Genomic DNA, 20,458 nt, shown 5'->3' with positions numbered 1-20,458 from the left:
AAGCCATAGACATTGAGAAAAAAATTCATATAGTTAGAACCACAAATTTTGAGATCAAAACCGACTATGGTTTGATGATGTTTTATCAAATATTTTGAATGAATTAATATTACCTTTATTAAAAATATTTAAAAATCGAGAAAAATTGATATATCTAACAATTTATACAAGTATTAGAGGAACATGAACGTGTTGAAATACCTTATTGTTGTCCTATTATTTATTTCCTAACCAATTTCTCTATAATGAACCAGTAAAAGTTTCTGTAAAGAAATATCATTGTAATTTCTCTTGGTACTTGAATATTGATTATCAACTTCATTGCTTTCGAAAGAAGTTTTATCATGAGATCAGACTGAAAAGAAACATTATGCAGTTAATAAAACTGCACATTCAGAATATTAATGAGACATCGATCCGATGGCATCCTTTGTCTTCCATTTATCTCTTTGCCCGACACCAAAATGCTCATGTCATGTAGCCATCCTTGTCATGGATCTCACCGTCTGGGAACACCCAATCACGGCATCTTGTGCTGTCACATGACAGCTGTGGTCCAGTCTTCTTGTCTACTCTGTTGTCATGGTGTGTGAACATTGTAAACACTCTACACTAACCATCAGTCAAATCCAGATGATGATGACAATGTCATATTATATCTTGACATATTGATATTGACTGGCTTTTAGAGGCATATGAGATTCCTGGATTATGCTCATCTTACTATTGCATACTTGGGCAATATCATCTCATATAGCCCCAAATGATCAATTTTATTATTCTTATGATTCCGGTCGTACATGATAGCGTATCATACTGGCTTTTACAATCAAGTCCAGTTCAAAGTGTCATGAATGAAGAAAACCCTCACTCCATCACTCGATCTACATGTGAGTTATTGAAATGGCATAGCCTACAAGTATATTCGGACCTGCAATAAAGATAGATGAATTTAAAATATATTCTATTGACAGATTCATGATTTAGTATGAAGACAGACTATATTATACCAAGATATACCATATTTCAAAGTTAGTTGTGAGATATTGTGATAACTGACCCATGCAGGCTTGATTTATTGCTTTATGAAATATCATCTGCTTCATTAAGATCAACATGAAGATAGATTTTCAGACAAAAATGCAGAGCGGTTCCCCCTTGGGACATCAACCTGTTTGGTTGTTCAATGATTAGCCTAGTCCCAGGATGGATGAGGAATCCTCTACCGGAGTAATGACAACAGAGTGGGGGTAAGGTTATAGCCCCTGCTCAATCACCCCTTCCACACCCCTAGGTCAATGTTAAAGAAACTTCAGTTTGCACGGTCAGTGGTTCTAAGGCCAGATTCACCTCTCCTCCATCCCTCCACCCTCCTCCATCCCTCCCCCTCCTCCTATTCCTCCCTATCTTTCTGTGCCAGTGTGGTCTGGCTTGCTGACATACATGTGCTCTCACACTTTCAAAAGTTTTTACCATAAACCAGTTATGTCTTTCAGTAGCATATATACCAAGGCTTTAATATAGTTTGCATCATCTTTCATTGATTAGTATTCTAAAACTTGCTGTATGATTTTATAATTTCTCAATATGTTATTACATTTGATCCACCCTTAATATTCAATCTTTCCAAATTGTTTACTGGTTGTTCATGAGAATGTGAATGAAAAACATGGACTTGACTGTCTCGCAATGACAGTGAGTTGAGAAAGTTTTCATATGGTACAAATCTTTATTTTTAAGGGGGGAGGGGGTATGTATGAAACAAAACCCATGATGCATTAGATGTTTTCCGATTTTGGGTGCTTTGGAGTAAGTTCAACATCCTTCTAGTAACAATAATCAGAGTGTCAGTCTCCTGTGTGGGATGCCATCCCGCTCGGGTTGGAGTCCAGGCATTTGTTTATCTCATTTTTCTTCTGGAGGCGTCAATTCCATCCGTCATAATATCTATTATGAGTGGCATTGCCGGAAGGGACTTCCATTGGCGGCTCTTTACCCCATCTAATTAGTCAGCGAAGCCCTTCTCTTTTTTGATGGGCTAACTTTGGAGTCCGCCCCATTGTTGAGGGTTGGGCCTAGCCTAATGATGGTACTGTGCTGGATCCATTACATTACTTTTGTATGATTTCATCAACTTATCCCACACTAGTTGTAGAATGATGGCTTGCTTTTAGCATGTCTAGACAGCAGCATAGAGCGGGCGGGCAAACTATGTTTTCATCAGGAAGAATCTAACCAATTCACTCAATAATTTTAAACATGGAATGAAAGTATCGCAAGCCAGCCTTGGAAATGTGCTGAAGGATAAGAAGTGTTTTTCCTCCCAGCATTCTTTTTCTAATTTTTCTTTGAGATGATGGAAACAACATGGTGGAAGTTGGCTGTCTGTTTTAGTAGTGGGCGGTTCCTTTGAGCGAGTTGCCCTCCTTTCTCTCTCGCCAGTGTTCTAATCTCTCTTTTCTTCTACTCCAAGCCCAACCCTCTACCGCTCCCAGCACATTTGTGTGCCAAACCCTCAGAGGTCATTAGACTCGCAGGGGTGGAAACCCAGCGCTAAGCCGTCCTGAAAGGGGCTTGAAGCACTCAGCTTCGCTTTAGCCTAGATGCTCCTTACAAGGGGTAAAGCTATCTTTTATGCATTGATTATGCCGCAGCTTTGATCCTCTTCTTCAAGTGTTTTTCACCTGTGCTTTGTAAACTAAGTGACTGTTTACACCCTGTCTGGAGAGGAGGGAAGGAAGGACCCTGTTTGAGAAACTCTCATTGTCTTCCTCCAGTGCTTGGATATGTAGTTACACACAAACTTGCCGCGGTCGGTATTGGATACATTTTCTCTGGATCGAATCGTGTCCAATCTTTTTCCTTCTGGGTTTTGTAGCAGGGTTTTACTAAAAGCCCACTAACACAAGAGGTTTTAATTCTTCATGAATGTGATCACAAAGAGCATACGTTCATCTCTCGGTTACCAAGCTACAAAGCTTTTATGAGAAATGTAAAAGACTGGATCCTTGTTTGTGCAGCCGAATTGTAAGCCATCTGGAATGCTCCTCTATTGAGGAACCACTAGAGCTGAATAGCTACGGACAGGCACTTGAATAGCTTGATAACATCTTCACTCAAATTTCCTGAATCACTTTTCTCAACTTTGTGACGAGACAAAACATTTTTATAACCCCTGCTTTCTCTCCCTTGCTCTCTCTAGCTCTCTCTTTCTCTCTTTCTATCTCTTTCTTTATTGCTGTACTTTCAACTCAAGGCTCTATTCGTTGATTGAATTGTCATGAGTTCCTTTTAAGACCCGGTCTCCAAACAAAAGATGCTGCAATGGTATTAGCCTAAGGAGCGTTGCAGGAACAGTGTACTGTATCACCAACCTTTATACAGCGTAGGTACATCGTCTCTGCAGTCAGTTAGTTATTAGAGAGTGTACTGCAGAGAGTGGACAGGGCAGTCTCTTATCGTCTTCTTGTGACAAATTGATAGAATATTACCTGTTATCTGTGTTGAGTCGTGGTAGAACATATATACATTGTTGATGGGCCTCAATGCCAGTTATCTCCCTCACAAATGACATCCATGGAATACTTTCTGCTGTGGAGTTATGCTGAATCTATCTGTCAGTCAAACCTGGGTTTATCAAGAGACGTGTCACTTTGAATCAAGCCGCCGGTGAAAAACGACCGCATCTTGCGACTGTGTCTTCCGTACTGCAGATGATAGTGATGATGATGAGCTGTGTGATCTAATGTGAGATTGTGACATCAGGCAACATTTCTTCATATTGTGATTACAAAGGACAAAACTGATTCAAATTGGACCTGACAGTTATAAACAATCTTACATTTCATATCAGTTTGCAGGAACTACATTCGCTTCATGTAGGCCTCTTTAGAGTCGGACATGATGCTATTCTGGAACTTTGGAAAATAAGTTTATGTTTATTGGAATGAACTTTCCTGCTCCCATCCTGCCCTTTGTGGGGAACTTTTCATCTTGAATTCTGTCAAATGTCGCTGTCAGGGGCAGCTGGTCTTGTCTGGAAAAAGAGAGAGTCTAAACCCTCTTCTAAGTGCAGTAACCGCATCTCGTGTTTGCTCTATTGTATTTGAAGGAAAAATTATCCTAACTGGCCACCTGGCTGCTCAAGCCGAATGTCAAGACTTTGAATCTTGTCCGAGTTTGACATCTCCATCTACCCTCAGCCAGACATCTTCATTTTGAATAACCCAGTCCTCAGACTGACGGAGAGGAAAGCACTTTTACTTGCAAGTCTTCAGTTGGACGTCTGGAGGTTGCCGGACATACACGTTTCAGCATCCGAGCTAGCATTGTTTGTGGGGTTGATGTAAATGAAAATCTGTTGAGCCTGTCAAACTGTTGAACTGACTGGACTCTACCATGGAGATTACAGGAATCTATCGATGGATTATTGCCCATCTCTTACTAGTCCACACATTCTATCCTCATGTGCTTTCAGATAGGTAAGTAATTGAGGATAATATATCAGTCCAATTTCAGAATAAGAGTCAAATTTTGCTCTCTTTCTGAATGGCTATCTAAAAATATCATAGTGGAAGTTAGTTGAACATTCTCAGTAAAATCCAGTTTGATAATATTTGTTATACAACAATGAATAAAGAGGTAACAATAATCTTGGATAGGCTTTCTATCCAGTGCACACACCACAGCTTCTACTCATGTAAATCATGTTTAGAAATTGAAGTGAAATTACCGGTACTTGCATTATTTATAAATATTAAAGCAAATTACTCATGGATATTTAGTAGCCCAAAAGAGATCTTACAGGCTACAAAGCTAATCCCTGGTCATATTTTAAGAGTATCTCCTTGGGATAAGATAATTTATGCCATCACCATTTTGTAGAAGACAGTGAACTGTATGCAAGCACAGGTAATATGTTAGATCTAAGCTTTGATTGAGATTTGGAAGTGAAAATGTGCCATGCGAGATCTTCCATCTCTGCTTGCTCACAAAGATCTGATATCCCTGTCATTTATCTGAAGTAAAGAGGTTGAAATGAGGAGACAGATTCATAGAGATAGATTAGATTCTGGCATGTTCATCTGTCTGTCTGTCTCTGTATCTGAGATCATGTCTCTGTATCATGCGCCTTTAGCACTCCACTGAGTGGATTTGGCGCTATATTATCGTTATCTTTCTTATCCCCTTTTCTCTATCTCTGCCTTTATCTCCTTCTTCTCTCCTTCTACCCTGTTCAAGTTTTTGTTGTGATACTAATTTGATGTTGGTACCATGGCACAATATTTCTCTTTTTAAAGACACGAGGTGATAGCAGGAGATTATATGATAATTGTCTGGCAAATTTTCACAACTAGAAAATGAAAGATTTCTTACTTTTGCTTTACTTGAGGGACTGATTTGAAAGTGAGAGAATGCACATAATATTGAATAATTTATGTAGGAAAGATAATAAACTTTTTGTTTGTTTTTTGGGTGAACATCTTTGTAAATAATCATTTTGTATATGATCAAATTCCTAATTAAATTATTTGCCGTGACGTCATTGTCCCTGCATTTTTCTCCTATCCGGTGTAGTATGACAAATTGGTTGAACTTCTACACTACTACATATGTAGTACTGTACGTATTAAACACAGTAATGTAGACATGGTGTATATTTAAAAAAAAAATTGATTAAACTTTGAAGGGTAATTTGAAATATAACATACAAAACTTGTAATAGTAACTTGTGGATTAAGAAAAAAAAATAATCAATTGGCTACTGGAACCATTTTGTTCCTATGTATCAAGCCTCTGGGAGTAAGATAATTTAGTAGTTAGTAGGTTAATGGAACTATGCCACTCTTTCATTATGATTTGATGATTTATGGAATCTTATTTTCATCTCAGAGTAGAAATTAAACAGTTAATGCTTAATTTTATGATAAAATTGCTAAAAAACATGATTAAAACTCCAATGATGAGAGAGGCTGTTCACTTGGTGAGCTGGTGTTAGCATGATAATAGAGATTAAAATATCATTATTTTTACCACTGTTGTTTGATATGTACAGCCCTGAAATACTTTGTGATTAATGGAATTATTCCCATGTTCTCCTTTTAATCACAGTATTACAAATGATGAAGAAGACTGTCGTAGATTCATCTATACACCATGGGCCTCAAATATTATGCACAAGGTTACTGTTTCCCATGGGCTAGTATGGGGCTAGTATGGTGCATGCAAGAATTATTTTCATCCGTAATATGTCCATGTGTACTTCAATACACAGCTTCAGAGAGAAAACCTGCAGTGAAGTTAAAGGTTATTGGTTTTAGCCTCCAGCCCCCAATCTAATGAATATGGATGTAACTCCTGGATTTTACCGAAGAAAATGAAATAAAAAGCGAGGTATATAGAAGGAAATCCTCTGCAATGGATGAAATCGATAGACCATTTCGGCCAAGCCAAAGCTGGAATCTTATCTTTACTTATCCTGCAGGTTTGCAAAATCCCAAACTTCCTTCATAGAATCTGGAACTGGGCCCCTCTGGGCGTTTTGCCACGATAGCGGCCATCGCTATTTACCGCTTATAGACCGCTCCACGCTTCATATTCACCCCACTGTCCCAATCGCCCTACCGACATTTACTCTTGGATATCATTTTTCATGTAGTTGGCGTTATAGCCATGGTGTGAGTGTGTCTCAGGGACAAAGGGTGTCCACCGAGACCCTATTGTAGCTGCCGTTGCGCCCCAGAGGCCCAGGGAGGGGGGAAGGTGGAGGATGGAGATGGAGAGGAAAATCTGATTTAGAAATTATCACTTGTGCATCGTCCATAATTAAATGACCAGCGTGGTTCTGGGGGAATGGTCAAATGTGAAAATGTGAAAAGCCTATTAAGCTCAGGAATTAGCATTACATTAGGATTTAGCCTATGCTTTAGCTCTATAAATATGGTTACTGGTATGAATTTAGGTGACTGTGATGTATATCTGCGTTTGACCTAGATTTTGAATTTGATTGTATGTCTGCATACTCTTCAGAATTAAGAATACTAATACTCTTTTGTACTGCCAGTCACCCTTGTTGATCACCCGGCCATTTGAGGGAGGAAGAGAGAGAGAGAGAAAGAGAGAGTGCACATTAGCATTTTGTGCAGTTGCCTATTTAAAAAAACTCTCCAATGAAACATTTCTTGTCAATGAAATTTATGTTTGTTGTTTGGTCTTTATCTAACTTGGGTGGCCTCGCTAATGTAGATCAGACATCTCTTATCATTCCCATTCTGTTTAATTCCACTGAGGAACATCATACTGACATACTCATTTATTCATCATATGTCAGGTTCACATGACAGACCATTTTGTTTAAATACACTGAGGAGCATCATACTGACATACTCATTTATTCATCATAAGTCAGGTTCACACGACAGACCGTCAATATGAAGTTAAAGTTGTGGTTGTAAACTTCAAAGTCATCTCATAGTTAGGGACCGTGTAGACGCACTCGTCATATTTAAAGTTAACTTGACGTTTATAACCACGACAGAGAGATAACTACCTGAAGCAAGGAGGAGGGGGGGGGGGTCCTTACTTAAAGTTATGTGCCGTGTGGACACAGTTAACTTTGACGTTATATTGGCAGCTTTTAGTTGAAATGAATGCTTTCCCTAGCTTGTAGTTAACTTTGAATACTTGTTGTTTCAGTCCTGTGTGAACCCTCGTCGTGGTTAGTGAATCATTGTTTATGACTTTGAGGTTTCGGAAACTCAAAGTTTATAACTACGATGGTACCGTCTGAACCTGAATGTAGCTTCCATTATGAAATCAGACACTAGAGAATCATAAATGATTTTTAGATGAGGCCTCTTGCAGAGTCTATGAAACCTCATGGCTCTGGCCGCAGTCAGACAAATGAAGGGTTATTTATGTTTCCAGAATAACATGAAGACATGTTTTATTGTATCAAGCATCGTAATCTGTAATTCTATCTAGTCATTTGGGATGCTCGTGAGCCCACTATCTCCAAACAAATGATCTTCTACAGTTAAACTTTTAAGTTTCGTGACAAAAACTGCTTGTTCATAAAAGTTTAGGTATTACAGTTATCATTTTGTATTAATTCTTATATGTGAATTGTTATCAAAGAGATTCCAAATTATGTGTTGCCCATTTCCCCTTATACGTATAAGTGATTATGTTCTCATCTCTATCTCCCAAGGTAAAGATAAAAGACTGAGTATTGGTATCTTGGCTATAGGAAGAATACAGCATTTTATTCTTACTTCAGTTATATAGAATGCAGCAATATATTTGAACATTTGTATAATAAAAAAAGAAAAATATATATATATATATATATTTTGAATTATTGTTATCATTATTTCTTTGGCAAGTAATCAAGTTTTGATATTATTGTATCTTTCAGTACCACGCCCCCTCCTGGTACCCCATATATCGCCATCGATGCGCCCATGAACAACGAGACGGTGATACCGGGAGATTCTGTCACTCTCAACTGCAGGATACGAGGGTATCCCAAACCCACTTACTGGTGGTATCGGAACGATGCCATCATCAGGGACGACATCGGGAGGAACGTTGTCAGGGAGTTTAAGGGCGGATCAACGCTAACGATTAATAATGTTGGTACGCTGGATACGGGATCGTACAAGTGCATAGCTGCGAATGATAACGGGACCAAGTCGGTGCAGGGATCGATCACTCTGAATGCAAGTAAGTAAAGATCATTGAAATTAATTTTAAGAATTTAAACACTTCCCTGGCACTGCTGATGGACAGTGCATAACCTAACAGGGGTTAGGGTACACTACTGGTCAAGACTGGTAAGACCCCCGTATTCTTTAAAACTAAAATTGCCTGTTTGTATGCAGAGTTGTTATGTGACAGTCGCATACATGTTTGAATGTAGGCCTTATCATTTTGTTCACGTATGAAACCTGTAGCGAAACATACATGTAAGTAATAGAGCAACTTGATTCCTCTATAATTGATATAAAAGTGGAATTGAATACCGGTAGTTGAAATGACGAAATTGTGTTTAGATTTCCATTAAATGGATGTGTTATACCATTATTTCCTCTCTGCTAAAATAATCATTTCCATCACAAAATTAAGTTGTTTGTTGCAGAACATTCCAACTGCTGAAAGAATGCAATTAAACAGTTTCCCTATTTGCATTTTCTCTGCTTTTGTCAATCTTCACCTCAAACAAACGGAAAGTTATTTCACTTCATGACCCAAACATGGTAAACTAAAACTCAAGAATCTAACACATTCTTGCTAAGGGTACACACATTGATATAGAATGCAAACAGATTTCTGGAAGTACTTGAAAGCTGTATTCTTCAGAGTGTTCTATAACCTACATCTTGCAGGCTAATCCTATTGACAAATTTTACAAGGAATTAAATGGAGCACTGGGGATATTCTTTGTACATTCAAAGAGGAACTCTGACCCAAAAGGCTCCAATAGAGGGCTGCGTTCAGATTTTGTTCTCCGCCCAGAAATAGGCTTTTGAAAAACATTCCATTTGATACATACCGGGTAGTTTTATTCTTGTGATTCATGGGGTTCGTCAGTTGTAGAATTATATACATGAGGTCACAGGAAAAGATGTGTTTTTAAATTCATTTTTCCAAAATTATGAGAGCAGTTCTGTTTTTCAAACATGTTTAAATGATGTTACAACTCTCATTGAATGATTGGTCTATATTTGTAGAACCTGATCCTGTGCCCAATGTTCATGGTTCTAGCTTAAAAAAAACCTATGAACGCAGCCTAAGAACTACTCCCGGGCTGAGGCAAGAGAAACTGTAACTGTATCTGTGTACAAAGGGGAATGGGGGAGACTGGTTCTAAGCCCCAATCAAAACACCTTATACTGTACTTGTTGTTTTCTTTCATCCTGCTGGCTCTCCGGGCAAAAATAGGAGGAAAAAATTGCTGGGAACTATGAATGTATTCTGGGAGGTTGCTTGTAGTGCATTGTCAATATATATTTTTTGTTAAAGGGAGCTCATTTGGGATTTGCCATTATAAATTGGGATTGCCTGGCAGGGATTTTAAATGTGTTTTATTGGTTTTCACTAGAGCTGTTTGTGACTTTCCAGGGTTCCCATTGAGCTTTTCAAAGCACAAATAATTCTCTGTTTATATATTCTTTTGCAGTCACTTGCTCATGTATTGTATGCAGGTATTTTTTGTAACAGAGAAAACTACTGACTTGAAATTACAGGGTACTTTTTGCAGGCCCAACGGCATTTGAAAGATAATACTAATTAAGAACTTCCCTAAAATAAGGGGGGCTTGAAAATGTCTTTCTGATTGATTCCACAATGTTTCTTTCACAATGCAATCACATGACCAGAACTGATCTATAATTTGCCATACATATGTTGATCCAGATATTCTTGACTTAATTTATATTGGTTTGCTGTATTTCATAACATATCCTCCATAATTCTGATACAGATTTCCTTGAAATAACTCCCTTTTTTTCTTCTTCGATGGTGTATTTTGCAAGTAGTTGAAAGCCCAAATAAAAGCGATCAGGAATGTACATACTGGTATCGGTAAGGGGAGGGTAAGGGGGTGATAGATTGCAGTATCAGAGGTAGAGGAAAGTTTTAACTCACCTGTGACTGTGAGCTTCTTATATCTCAACACCTAGCCATTTGCTGGAGTTCGCCTCTCTGCAATAAAACCAAGAACTAACACATGTGGTTCAGATTGTCTAGATTACAGTTTGATTGGAAATGTTGGGTTTAAACAGAGCAATGTTTTGAAAGGTTCAAATTATGATTACAACTCTTTTCCTGGAGTACCTGTCTGGGGATTTGTGGTTGCGGGTGGAACTGTGAACATATTTTCAGCATGATTTCCATCAAATTTATGATAATTTACCGCTCAATGTCAAAAGAATTAAGAGAAGGATGAAGGAATTTTGACTTTACATTCACAGAAACCATTTTCAAATGTCGGTCGTGTTCCTTGTTTTTATTCTAAAATCCTTGTGATATAAGAGCAGAAAACATTGAAATCCTCAATTGGGAGCCTTAACCTTAGCCTTAGTATTTGAAATATCCATCTTTATCTATCAGATTTTCACTTCAATTATTCTATTCATTTGCAATACCGGTAAATCATTTACCAAGACTAGAGCCAGACGGAAGTTAAATACCCTTTTTGCTCACATCACAAACAAAATCTTTGTGTAAATGTCAGTAAATGTCCAAAAGAACCACAGATGTCAGCCATACACCGACATTCGTAATGTAGGCTACAGGCTACATTTTTGAAGTGGCAAAGAGAGAAAGGGAGGTAAGGCGTGGGGTGCTAGACTACAGTCTATTTTTGACTGGGCTAGAAAGTAAGCAAATGTCTGTTGCTAATGTATACCCCTGCAGTAACTGTGAATTGATGATCTCATTTTTCATCTGATCCTCCGTGTAAACAAAGCCCCAGTCAAGTTTATATCCTTGGGTCAGTCACCCTGCTGTGTATCTGTTTGTTTCAGCCACGGCAGGGTGAGTTCCCACTCCCTATATTTATACCGGACCTACACATTTTACTCTCAAGAATCATAAAGGCTGTTTACAAAGAGACAAATGGCTAAAATTATTGTCACAATGCCTTTAGGAGCTATCTTTTTTAACTTCATTTTAGATCTTCATAATTACGCAGTGAGAAACTGGAAAATACAGTGAAAAGGTCATTTGAAATCACTAGGTATGGGCAATTTTATTCTCTCTCTTTTGCTTGTTTGCTGGTTTATTGGTTTTTGTTTGTTTGTTTTTTTGCCAAAATCCAATCCAATTTTTGTTTTAGGTTCAAGTAGATTTGAATTTAATGTCTTCACCATGTGTTCAACTAATTGATTTTTATAACTGTTACCAAATGGCATTCATCATATTGTGTAAAAATTGTTTTACTACAAACCTCATAATCATATTGGGGTACATATTTATGTCTGTTCTTGACTACGCTTTGTCTCCTTTCACGAAACGCTGCGTTCGGGTTATCTCTGCTCATTTTGGATTCAGTGTAAACCAGGTTCACACACTGCCATTACTGGATGCATTGTTTACACTTAGCCTTCAACACAGACCCAGGGATGGGCAGGCATCTGTCTAAATATTTTGTTTCTAATTAGTCTCTGGATTCAATTTATATCTTTGGCAGACAAGAACAAGTCTGACTCTCTGACTCCTCTGTCTCTCTGAAATGTCTCTAGCCTAGGGAGAGGTTTTTTGTCACAATTAGAAGTCAGAGATAAATGTTAAAGGCGTATATTTCAGTTTAATTTAATTTGATAGAGTCATGCAAAAATGAAACATCCACACTACTCATACAGAATGAATCCATAAATGAAGCATTAGTAGGGGTGGAGCACTGTCTGCTGCATTCATTAGGCCTGTTTACATAGCCCTAAAACCATTATCAAAATCTGTTTTTTTTACTGCCATTTACACTGCTGGAAAAACCCATGAGAAACCATCAGTGTTTAAAGATAAACTCCAGTACCGGTAAAAAAAAATAATTAATTCTCACAGAATCAAACGAAACTTACACTGAATGTTCAAGATTACAAATAAATGACATGTGCCAAACAATTTTGGAAGAAAATGTATACTGGCTGAGTAATGAGCATAGAAAGACAAGGAAATCAAGGTAGTACTAGCCCGACACCATGTGTGTTGTCCCATATATAGCTTTATATGTGAGTGCTTGTTACTTTACCAAGACTCGGTCAAATTTATTATGATTTTGATGAGTCCAGAACCTTGCAGTGCACACCAATACTTACATGCTACATGATCAACTGTTTCTGATCCTTTCCACACCTTTTCTTTCACAATGCAATCACATTACCAGTACTAAAGTTTATCTTTAATAAGTCTTTTTTTTGTGAGTTGCGTGCATACGCAGGGAAGCAAATGGGGTCAGATGACCAAAACCCGGAAGGATTATTCACTGGGGTTTCGAGAGCTAGCATTAACACTGTAAAAAAAGAATAAATTTCTGCCAGCATTAAAAACAGAAACACTCCAGATATGGGTTTTTTGTCATGTTTATGCTTAGCAACAGTTTGCGTAGAAACTCCCGACAGAATGCAGAATGTAAAGAAAAACAACATTTAAAAAATTGTTTAAATTGCAGTGTATATGCAGCTTTTATGTAAATTATGACTTTTAAATTATTTTTTCTAATTTAATATGTATGGGTGCCCCATTAAATCATGTAAAATTTAAAGTAAGATCAAGCTTAGAAGTTAGAAGACCTTTTCCAAACCACATTGTTGCCAAAAGTTGAAGAAATTAAACATATTTATATGCCTTTGTGAAGTATATTACTTGTCTTCCAATTGAGAGAGGATTTTTTATTTTTCATCTTAATTTTTATTATTTGCGCATTATAGAATTATTTTGTGAGAGGGTAAAAAGTCAAGAAAATAGTAGACCTAATTATGAAAATAGATATAGGTTTCCTATGTAGCAATAAGAATTCTACTAATACTTGAATCTCACGGTGTTATTACTAATAGACATATAATTTAGGCCTATGCACTATGCAGCACTCTATAAAGCAACATCTGTATCTAAATATGCCTTGAATACAGTTGACTGCTTCTTTTATAATAAATTGTAATACACCAAAGTCAAAATGTGGAAAATGGAAGTTAAATGCAGCAAGATTAGATATTGTTTGTGTGCGTTTGGTGTCGCCAATGCCTTGTGTTGTACCATTTTAATCCGGAGCTGTAGGCAGATCAAACCTGATAAATCCCTGGGTTTGATGGCAGGTCACGACCCTACCAGACATTTTACCTGCTCCTGAGAGTACCACAGAATGTGTTCACATGATACACATCTGCATTGCTGATTCGTTATCAGCAAGAAACTATTATTCAGGAAAATAGAACATAGACATTTGTAGCATTTGCACGTATATCTTCAAAATTTCAGAAGATCTCTGTGCCCTAATAACAATTGAGGAGTTTCACAATGGGAAATATAAATTTTTGAATAGTTTGCATATGTATGTAGTACTTGCAGTATTAAAACTTCTTAAAGATTAAAAATTGCAGAAAAAAACTGTGTATTGATTAAAGCTGAGAGGTTTTGTGGTTGGTGAGGCCCTATACCAGCTTCTGATTTTGTAGCATTTGCTGACCACTATAAACTCTACATGCTGTGCTAGAGGCAGTGGGGTACATGTATTTGTGTTAAAATGTTCCTGTTGATTTTCCACATCGACAACTCTGAAATTTGTGACATCCCGTTTTGAAAAATTTGAATTAGTATTGAAAGTTTGAAACATGTACAAATCTGTTTCTTGTAATGATTCCCTATGGATTTTAACAGAATTTATCAGAACTATTCAAATTTAGAAAATCAAGTTTTTGAGCTAGTACAGTGAGTAAGTAGTTACACAAATTACAACTTCGGAAATGCTTCCTGGTAATCTTTACAGATTCACAAGATACACTACTGGTAAACGGTAAGCAGTATTCCTGAAAGCTTTGGAAAAATATATTCATGTAGTATTGACTTTGATTTCCATGTGCCAAATGTTTAAATTAATTTTGGGTTTTGATGCATTTTTGAGTGGATAATGTAAAGTGGGAACAGTGACTTTTGCATTCAACCACACGCCTCCAGCTAGGACTGATCTCCCTACTGAGTTACCTCTCTCTTAATCCGTTCACACTAAAGGAAAGTTATACCAAACTCGTCTAAAGAAACGTCGTGTAAAGAATTGTTGTATAGCAGTATTAGCAGAAGGAGTGTACAGACTAGAATACAACATCGTCTAAAGAATTGTATGAAACTAGCATTGAAGAGATAAATTCACATGGCAGTTGACCAATCATCAGTGCACGATAAGCCCCGCCCAGCTATACGTTTTTGTACGTTATGACGTTCGGACTAGAGTGAGGTACGTGCTGATACTTTTTTAAGTTTTTGTTTGAAACGCTGCTTAAACGGACGTTTTGCTATATCAACGTTCCTTGAAACAACAGAAAAATTGAACTTCTTATCCTATATCTATACATTGAATTGTGGGAGTCTAAATGAAGGGTAAGGTACCTCCCTCTCTAGCGGCCATACTCTGTAGCAACATCTGGAACTTGATGTAGCCAATTGAAAGAGTAGCACATGAGGTCATGGGGAGAAAGAGAAGAAATTCATTGATTATGATCAGTCTCTTATCAGTTTGAAACATACTAACATTGCTCAGGGGTACAGACACTGTGGGTAAAGGGGTGGAGCCCCCCCCCCCCCTCCAACTCCCTCCATCCCCCTCCATCCCCCATACAGGGCTCTCATTCAACTTTTTATTTGGTAACCAGCGGGAAATCCCAGACAGTTGCCTGCTAAGATTCCCTTTTGGTAGTCATTTGCAGTGAATTTTAATTTATTCATGAGCTAATAACAACAGTGAAATTTGTAAAGTTGCCTGTCAGGCAACACAAGCAGGACTGTTGGATCGCTTGGTAGTATTTTAGGTGGTCATTGGCATCGGAGCAACAGCTGATTAGCATCCAAAGCAACAGCTAATTTTGAACCCTGAAATATAGACATCTTGTTGGAGGTTGAATATGTCTGCATACGTCTTTCTTGCCTGAACACAAAGAATGATGCTATATTATCCCCATTCCCCTCCTTCCACCCCCTTTCCCCTCCTTCCACCCCCTTCCTCTCCATATTCTATACCTGGTATGCCCAGGTCAGTCTAGGGGTGCGGAGTTGGTCGGTAGGATTTGTGGTAAAAGGGTGTGATGACTTTGGAGTTCTGAATTGAAGCTTTAGATGGATTGTGGTCGTAGGATTTCTGGTATTTTCTCAATCAAAGAGGCAAGCCTTTCATGAAGGTGTTCGACTTTATCGCAAGGATTATCTCCACATGTTCCTGCCAGCCATGAACATTGTGTATTAGGATGAAGAAATGTTAACCCCCAGGGTATGGAAAGACTTGAGGGGTAACCTTAATCTCGACCCTCATAGGATTTTGAGTTATTGACCCTTTGGAACAAAAAGAGGATGTTTTTAAAAGTAATTTTTGTGTATTTGGCTTTTTAATAGCAGTTTTATTCAGGAGCAGATAATGTACCTAGGCCTATTTCTGATTAAAAAACCCACCGACAAAGGCTAAATGTTGAATGAAAGGTTCATGTAATTAGGCCTACTAGTAGATAGAGGCCTACCACCTACATGTGTATGCCAAACAGATCAAGAAATCATCAAGTTATGCAGGGATCACATGCAAATTGATTAATATCTGATTGGACAATTTTATCCTCTGCTTGCCTTTACAATTCCATATGGTAAACCAAGTTTCTGTGTTTGGCAACGAAATTAACAAGTTTTTGTTATCACTCCAGTGGAAATTATTCAGTCAGAAAGAATGCATGCTATTTTGCATGTGGGCTTCAGTTTATGTTGCTATCTAATCCCAGAATGTAGACTGAATTCCTCATAGACGTGGGATGGGTTAGTCTCCGTAGAAACAATTCTAGCAGATATTTGGCATTGTGATGCCCTGTCTTTAGTTTAGGGCCATCTGGCAGCTATAGGGGAACATTTCCCTCTCGTAATGTTTAGGACCACACAAAGAGTGATTGCCTATTCATTGAACCTGACATTGGAGCTCCATTTTGACCTTGAAAGGATTATATTTTTTTCTTCAAGGGAGCTGGACCGATTTGATATTACATCTTGACTTTTGTGATTGAATTTTGCCGCTAATAATTGAGATAAATAAAAAAAAAAGTTAAAAAAAAAAAAAAGAAGTAGAATGCTATATTCTGAGAGTTATTCCAACAAAAATAGAAATGAGGGCTGCGAAAATTTGCTATTTCGGTTGATTAAGGTTGTGGCATAAGTGCATCATTACAAAATGGAACTTTTGTGCCGGTAATTACAGCCATTTATGTCCATATTTTTTAACATTAAATTCAAAATTGGTAGAGAATATGAGGTCACAAAGATTTCCATCACACTTTCTTCAAGTATATGTGTCAGATAGATTATGTAGATCAAAGCACCTTTCAACCATTGTCAGTTTACTTAAAGCTATGTATATACGGGCCATCAAGTTTTAAACTTTAAGTTTGCGAATTTTAAGTTATAAAACAGCAATCCACTAACAACGACAGGGTCACAAGGAAGCGAAACAACAAGCAGTCAAAGTTTTAAACTACGAGCTTGGCAATCGGTCATTATAACTACAAGCTGGCATAATATTGAAGTTAATTGCGTCCGGACCGCATGGCTAATAACTTTGAGTGGGGACTTCTTGCTGCTCGTATTTATTACGCTAATCATAAGATAGCTCGTGATTCTTTAACTTTAATTATACTTAAATTTTCATAATCATGAGTGCGTCCACATAGTCCCTATTAAGTACAAGATAACTTTGAAGTTTAAAACAAAACATGAACTTAAAGTTAACTTAATGGACTGTCATGTGAACTTCACTTTAGAAGAGATTTTGTCAGCAGAACCTTGCATGGAGTCAGTGAGAATCAGCCTCTTTTAAATACATACTTTCCCTTTTTATCATCCTCAAACCTTTGCCTAGATTACCAGTCAACTGGCAATGTCAGCGTATGATAAATATGTCCTCACCCACTCCTAGTGTAGAGATGACCTTTAGATACTCAACCTTTGACCTTAGTCTTGAGGACAACCCTTTTCTGCATGAATTGCTTCCTGTTTCCATCCCTCTTTGGTGCTGTCATATGAGATGATTTCCACATGATAACTTTGAAAGAATCATGGTTGGTTTGGGGTGTTTTCAGTTCAATCATGAACATCTTTAGTCATTTTCAGAAATATGGTACCCTTAGTTTTTAATGGACTCGTTCTGATCCAGAATGTTAGAACTGCTCTCCAAAGTGCATATACCGGTATCTGATTAATTAAGTAATATACCCTGACTGGAAATTACAAGAGTAAATTACAAGAAAATTGTCCTGAATTTGAAGGTTTAAATAATAGGCCCATTTACACATCCCAAACACCATTTTGAAAAATCATCAATTTTTGTAAAACTATGATTTACACAAGTGGGAAAACCCATTAAAAAAAACGTTGAAGTTTGCTCATACCAATTTTTTGGTGAGAACTGAGAAGGGCACATGCGACACACATCAGTGCCCTGCATGCGGTAGCACAGAAGCGAGGAGAGCTAAAATCGGTATCCTTCCAAAGTTTGCATTTACACTGCAAAAATTGATGAAGCTTTGGCAGGCGTTTAAAAAAAAACTACACTCCAGAGGTGGATCTTTCGATATCGATTTTTCTCTCCTTCCTGTGTTTCGCCGGTAGCAACTATCGGCGAAACACCGGAATGAGAAAAAAATCAACAAGTTTTGGTTGCAACTTGTAAATGCAGCTAATGTATGTCTTGTGGAGGAGTTAGGGTGAAGATGGATCGCAGATGTTCCGTATCTCTTGAGGCACAGAGACAAAGACTCTGACAAGAGTAAATTGATGATAATCCTTAGTTTTTAAAAATGTTATTAATATATACTTGTAGAAAGGATGTCAAGGAAAGGAAAGTGCTGTCTTTACTGTCTATCAATTCATGAATGTATCAGAAGACTCCACAGTGAAGTATTTTGCAGAATAGTTAATTGTACATTTTGTTAGACAATGTGAGTAATATGTATATTTTGTGTAAATTGATGGGGGAAAATAGCAAGAAGTTGTTCAGAGCATGTGCCACCCCCTCCCCCAGCATTGGCTGCTCCGTTGATGTTGTATGCTCAGTTTTTGTAGGAACTATCGGAGAAAGAAATCACATGTGATGATGCGAGCAGAACCATTGTTATTATTTAGGTGATCCATGTCCATGGTCATGTTGAATGGTCACTACCTTGACCAGTAGAGTGGTCTTACACAGACTGACCTGGGGCCTGGGGCTCCTGAATACCTGCAGAGAATTCTGAGTACTGGACTTGCCTTGGGGCTACTAGTATTATTATTGCAAGTTCCCATCTCAGAACTAAGTTGTCAGTTTATTCATATTGAATTATATTTCTTTACTGTTAGCTTTATTTTATTGAAGAAAAAAACAAAAATCTTTTTAATACAATATTAATTATTACTCTCTTTCTTTTTCCTTTCCTTTATTCTCCCCCTCTCTACCACCCCTCTCTCTCTCTCTCTCTCTCTCTCTTTTGTTTCACCCCTCTGTCTTCTGACTTGTCTATAAATTTACAGATTCACCTACATACAGTGAGAGTAGTGTCAGGTAAGTTGACTGTTGTGTTTGTTTGTCTATTTGTCTGTCTGTTGGGTTTTTCGATTCACATTAATGTTATATTGGTCATCATTTTTGTCTATCTATATGGTGACAGCCTATAAGAATTCAAAATGTCCAAACATAAAATATTGAAGTGAGTGGGGGGGGGGGGGGGGGGGGGGGGTAGGGGGATGATGTCACGTCCAACATCCATATTGATTCTGATTAATGGTCATTGATTAAAATTTTCTCTCTAATCTCCCCCTTCTCTCACTCTTTTTTCTGTTTCCCCATTATCCCAATCCTCACTGGGTCTGTAGCCCTTTGATCTTTAATGATCTCAAATGAAATAAATGGAATAATACTCAGGGCAGCTGAAATCAAGGGACGTTTCCTGTTTGTTCTGTTGATGTCTTTTGTGATCCAGTTTTCATAGCACCATTATGATGACCCCCTTTCTTGAATCACTGGTATTGGCCTAATTTTGTTCTTCCAATTTGGGGCAGCATCTTTGTTCTAAAGTAAGACCCAGATCTGCCAATTACCATGAAATCATGCCACCTGCTCCATCTTGAAGCGGTGGGTGATGCGAGTGGTAGAGAGAGGGAGGGAGAGGAAGAGTGGAAGCAAGGGCCGGGATGTGGATGTGAGAGGGAAGCATGCACGTACAAAGAGAGAGAGAGAGAGAGAGAGAGAGAGAGAGGAAGAAAGGGGGGGGGGGGGTTGAAGGATTTGGAAGTGATTTTTCAGGTTGATGAAATTTAAGATTAATTAGGGAAAAGCAAGAGAGTATATGAATTTACCAAAGGTGCCAAACTGACCAATTTTCAGCATTTGGGGTTACATGATGTTTTGTTTGTTCTGTCTTTAGTGGGTCTGACGTTGATCTTTTGGGTGTGACTGGGTTATTAATGCCCTTCAGGCTCTTAAAGATGAAATTGTCTGTTTGGAACCAGAAGGACCTTAAAGGTATTACAAAGTTTTGGGACATTTTGAAAAATGGGTTGATAGTGATTCTTTACAATTTTGATATACTTGGATGCCCCTGTGGATGTATTAAAAATACCAGAAATGTTAGCCCCTAAAACACTTCTGCTTTCGAGAAAAATTGAATATAAAGATTTACCGGTACTCCCGGTAAATGTTGATTAATTTTAAATAGCTCCTACGGCCGTACAATTGTAGCTGCGACCA

At 37.8% G+C, this 20,458-nt stretch overlaps 1 protein-coding gene across 2 annotated transcripts in view; it reads left to right on the top strand.

Moving 5' to 3' along the window:
* Nucleotides 1–20,458, top strand: part of LOC587652 (inactive tyrosine-protein kinase transmembrane receptor ROR1) — a 63,790-nt gene that overhangs the window by 7,675 nt on the left and 35,657 nt on the right. The window contains exons 1-3 of one of the 2 annotated variants that reach the window (XM_787366.5): nt 2,085–4,481; nt 8,417–8,724; nt 19,243–19,273. In XM_787366.5, the coding sequence (XP_792459.2) occupies nt 4,399–4,481; nt 8,417–8,724; nt 19,243–19,273 (422 nt within the window). In that variant the 5' untranslated portion in view covers nt 2,085–4,398. Of the gene's footprint in view, nt 1–2,084; nt 4,482–8,416; nt 8,725–19,242; nt 19,274–20,458 lie in introns of those variants that run through there. The other variant, XM_030988364.1, reaches the window with a different exon arrangement.

This window comes from Strongylocentrotus purpuratus, unplaced genomic scaffold, assembly GCF_000002235.5.
Source record: "Strongylocentrotus purpuratus isolate Spur 01 unplaced genomic scaffold, Spur_5.0 spur5_contig_840, whole genome shotgun sequence".
Taxonomy (NCBI): domain Eukaryota; kingdom Metazoa; phylum Echinodermata; class Echinoidea; order Camarodonta; family Strongylocentrotidae; genus Strongylocentrotus; species Strongylocentrotus purpuratus.
Note: the sequence above shows the minus strand (reverse complement) of the source record. Positions and strands in the feature narration are given on the sequence as shown.